Below are 4,478 nucleotides of genomic sequence, written 5' to 3'. Positions count from 1 at the left end.
TCTCTATAGTGTGCGTGCAGGTGCCATCTGAACCATTCCGCTGGTCGTTTGTCATAGCTGGTCCCGATCTGTCGCTTCAGCACCGGACAGCGACCTCGTATCGGGCACAACGGGGATCTCGAGGCGGGGTAGGCCATTCACAATGATCTGCTGATGCAAAGTTTAAGATTGAGACTAAATATAGCGAGCCACTAATCCGTTGAGTGGTGGTATAAATTCACCTTAATGCATTGTTTATAGTGCGTTCATTGAGATGCATTTATGTGGATATAGCTTTGTCTTTATTTCTGCAGGATTGTATGACAAGCACGGGCGTTTATTTGTGATTATGGCTTCAAATGCCCTTGAAATATGACTGTGTGTGTTTGGGGGGGGGGGGGGGGGGGGTGGTGGTGGGTGGGGGGGTTGCAGTGCGTGCGCGTGGTGACGGTGCGGTGTGTGTGGTAAGCAAGTGCGCAATTGTCTGCCCTTGTCCGTCCATATATCTTTTTTTCTGTCTCTCTCTCTCTCTCTCTCTCTCTCTCTCTTGACCCCCCCCCACACACACACACACACACACACACTCCTCGTCCTTCTATTTCCTCAGTCGGGTTCATCCCTCGGCTTGAGTCACGGGGCGAAGGGGGCAATAATGCGCATGGCCAATAGATGACTTCAGCACGTCAACAAGCTATACGGAATCCCGGACTAAAACAGTATTATTATTAGCGCTACAACCCTACCCCCACCACCATCACCCCCCTAGGATTCACCTCGGTGTAGGCTACAGGCTGTACCGGCGCCATGGGGAACCGTGGCATGGAGGACCTCATCCCCCTGGTCAACAAGCTACAGGATGCCTTCAGCTCCATCGACCAATCATGTAACCTGGACCTGCCGCAGATCGCGGTGGTCGGCGGGCAGAGTGCGGGCAAGAGCTCCGTGCTGGAGAACTTCGTAGGCAGGTATACAAGACGTCAAAGAATGACCACCAGAAATAGGATAATCCCTTCCCTCTTTAACCTTCAGGGGTGGGGGGGGGGGTGACATAAGAGGCCTATACAGAGCCAAGCTCTCTCTCTCTCTCTCTCTCTCTATCTCTCTCTCTCTGTCTCTGTCTCTCTCTCTCTCTCTCTCTCTCTCTCTCTCTCTCTCTCTCTCTCTCTCTCTCTCTCTCTCTCTCTCTCTCTCTCTCTCTCTCTCTCTCTCTCTCTCTCTCTCTCTCTCTCTCTCTCTCTCTCTCTCTCTCTCTCTCTCTCTCTCTCTCTCTCTCTCTCTCTCCAGCTCCTCCTCTTCCACTGCCTTCAGTTTTATGACTTTCAATGTTGCCAATGCATTTATTGTCGACTATCTCTCTCACTATTGGTATATTTGCAGCAGATTGTTTCTCTCAGACAGACATACAGTATCGTCGTTCGCCTGATCAGCAGCGAGAGGAGACATATCACTGCTGGACACATAGTTTGAAATAGTCTGTGACAGGAATCACTGTTTAAACAAGTGAGCTGGTGTTGGAAACGATAACTACACACTCTTATCCACCAACAAAAAAACATGCAATGCATACTGGTTCATTTAAAATATATAATTCGCTAGTTACGCTGAAAACTGACGATATAAACAATCAGTAAAGTTTTACTGACTATCTACACTAGCCGAGAGTTTAACAGATTATATATACTAGCATTTCTTTTTAAATGACTATATCTACCAGTGGTAGAGTTTTACTGACTTTATCTGCTAGTGGATAAGTTATACTGACTTTATCTGCAAGTGGTTACGTTGTAATGACTTTATCTGCTACTTGGTTACGTTGGACTGACTTTATCTGCTAGTGGTTACGTTGGACTGACTTTATCTGCAAGTGGTTACGTTGTAATGACTTTATCTGCTACTTGGTTACGTTGGACTGACTTTATCTGCTAGTGGTTACGTTGGACTGACTTTATCTGCTAGTGGTTACGTTGTACTGACTTTATCGGCTAGTGGTTGAGTTGTACTGACTATAGCTACTCTAGTACTCTAGTTGTACTGACTATGTAAGCTTGTACTGACTGCCCCCCCTCCCAGTCAGACCAGTTGATCTAATATGGGCTGGGAGGATACGATGGCTGAGCAGAACTAAACCACTGAGGCCTTCTCATAAACAACCAAGACAACAGATGCTGAAGTGTCCCACATTGTGCTGCTCTGGTTGGTTGAAGGTCTGGAGGAATCTTGGTCTCTCTCTTGGTAAGCGGCGATAACGCGCTTACATATATATATAGATATATATATATATGTATATATATATGTATATATATTTACGCGCTTGGACATCACAAAGGTTCAAGACTGATACGAATTTGTGAATTGGTCTGGCGATGTCAGGCTTACTGACTATATATACATATATGTATACATATACAGATATATATATATACATATACACATATATGCCCTTCACACGGGATGCCTTGCTGGGCAACAGCAATAATTTTGATTTACAAACAGTTCTATAGCATGTCCCACACACAATAACACACACGCAAAGACCACATGCACATGAACATACAGGTTTTCCGTTCACACACAGACACAGACACACAAACACTCACACACACAAACAATAAACCAGATAATATGAACACACACAAACACAGACACGCATAAGCACATGCAAACACACACAAACACACCACAGACACACACACACCTTCTCACACACACACACACAACACACACACACACACACACACACACACACACACACACACACACACACACACACACAAAAACTCAAACACACACACACACGCACGCACGCACGCACGCACGCACGCACGCACGCACGCACGCACGCACGCACGCACGCACGCACGCACGCACGCACGCACGCACGCACGCACGCACGCACACACACACACACACACACACACACACACACACACACACACACCAAGCAAAGTTGCCAGCCCTGGTTAATGTGTAATCATGGTTTATGGTTTATGAATGAGAGAGCTTTTTACCAGCCAGTGATCATGCTGCTGTTGACCTGCTATGGTTGGTGTGCCCTTTACCTAGCATCACGTGCATGCTAAAGCGTTGGTTAAAAATGGAGTAAAACCCTAATATAGATCGTGAATTAGACCAAAGCATCAGAGGCCTTTAGTCTTAAACCAGAATTTCTTACTGTGATTTCCACTGGAAAGTCATTCCTTCACTGTTCCTTCACAAACCAAGCAGCACTTCGGTTGTGGGTTAATTTGGAGGGCGCCATCCTTCATATCATTATCCCCCTAAAACCATCCACCCACTCTCTTGGCTGATTGGCTGCATTTCTCTGATATGGCTGCTGATTGGTTGTTTTTCCTCAGGGACTTTCTGCCCCGTGGATCCGGCATCGTCACCCGCAGGCCTCTGGTGCTGCAGCTTATCAGCGCCAACGCAGGTGGGCGGACGTGTGGGCAAACACATCTATCCACAGCCGAGACTCATCTCTCTCTCTCTCTCTCTCTCTCTCTCTCTCTCTCTCTCTCTCTCTCTCTCTCTCTCTCTCTGTCTCTCTCTCTCTCTCTCTCTCTCTCTCTCTCTCTCTCTCTCTCTCTCTCTCTCTCTCTCTCTCTCTCTCTCTCTCCCTCACCTTCTTCGCGTCTCTCTCCCAACCCACCGGTATAACTGGAGCTCATCCTGCTCCTGTCTCTCTTCCTGCTCTTCCAGAATGGGCAGAGTTCCTGCACTGCAAGGGGAAGAAGTTCACCGACTTCGACGAGGTCCGCCAGGAGATTGAGGCGGAGACGGACCGCGTCACCGGGGCCAACAGGGGCATTTCCCCTGTCCCCATCAACCTGCGGGTCTACTCCCCCCATGGTGAGGGGAAATCTAACATCTAATATAACATACACATATCCAAATGCAACATGGTCTCAGAGTTGTCCCAAATAGACCCTTCTAACAGAGTTGGTAATAAACAAATACAGGTACCACTCAAAAAACATAATGTGAGCGTGCTTCTTTTATGAAGCAGGCAGTGGACCCTTGAAAATAAAAAAAATACATCTATGGGTACAAAAACGAGTGAGACTCATATATACATATATACACATTTAATTATGACTCTGATTACGACTTATTTTTATAAATATATGTATTTATATATAGTAGTTTGTTATTGGTTCAATGGCTAATATAAGTAAAAGCTGTTCCAGTATCTTGTGCTGCTAGTAGACACTGGCTCTGCACAAGATACTGTTCTAAAATATATGGAAGGATTAACATATGTCTCTCACCTTCTCTCTCACCACTCTCTCTCCCCCCACTCCCCCCCCTCTTACCTTTCTCTCTCCCTATGTGTCACACCTTCTCTCTCAACCTTCCCTCTCCCCCCTTCCCCTTCCATTTTCTCCCTCTTTTTCTCTTCTCTCCCTCTCCTTATGTCTCACACCTTCTCTCTCATCCCTCTTTCTCCCCCCACTCTCCCCCTCTTACCCTTCTCTCTCCCCCTCTTGCTCTCTCCCTGT

The 4,478-nt window shown here is 46.7% G+C and overlaps 1 protein-coding gene across 1 annotated transcript in view; it reads left to right on the top strand.

The window, feature by feature from the left end:
- The first annotated feature begins 783 nt into the window (after positions 1–783).
- dnm3b (dynamin 3b) overlaps positions 784–4,478 on the top strand; it is a 30,884-nt gene continuing 27,189 nt past the window's right edge. Inside the window, exons 1-3 of the mRNA XM_056597723.1 lie at positions 784–944; positions 3,336–3,409; positions 3,679–3,828. Coding sequence (XP_056453698.1) covers positions 784–944; positions 3,336–3,409; positions 3,679–3,828 — 385 coding nt within the window. The remainder of the gene's footprint in view (positions 945–3,335; positions 3,410–3,678; positions 3,829–4,478) is intronic.

This window comes from Gadus chalcogrammus, chromosome 8 (genome assembly GCF_026213295.1).
Source record: "Gadus chalcogrammus isolate NIFS_2021 chromosome 8, NIFS_Gcha_1.0, whole genome shotgun sequence".
NCBI classification, from domain to species: Eukaryota; Metazoa; Chordata; class Actinopteri; order Gadiformes; family Gadidae; genus Gadus; species Gadus chalcogrammus.
This window is presented reverse-complemented; position numbering and strand designations above follow the sequence as displayed.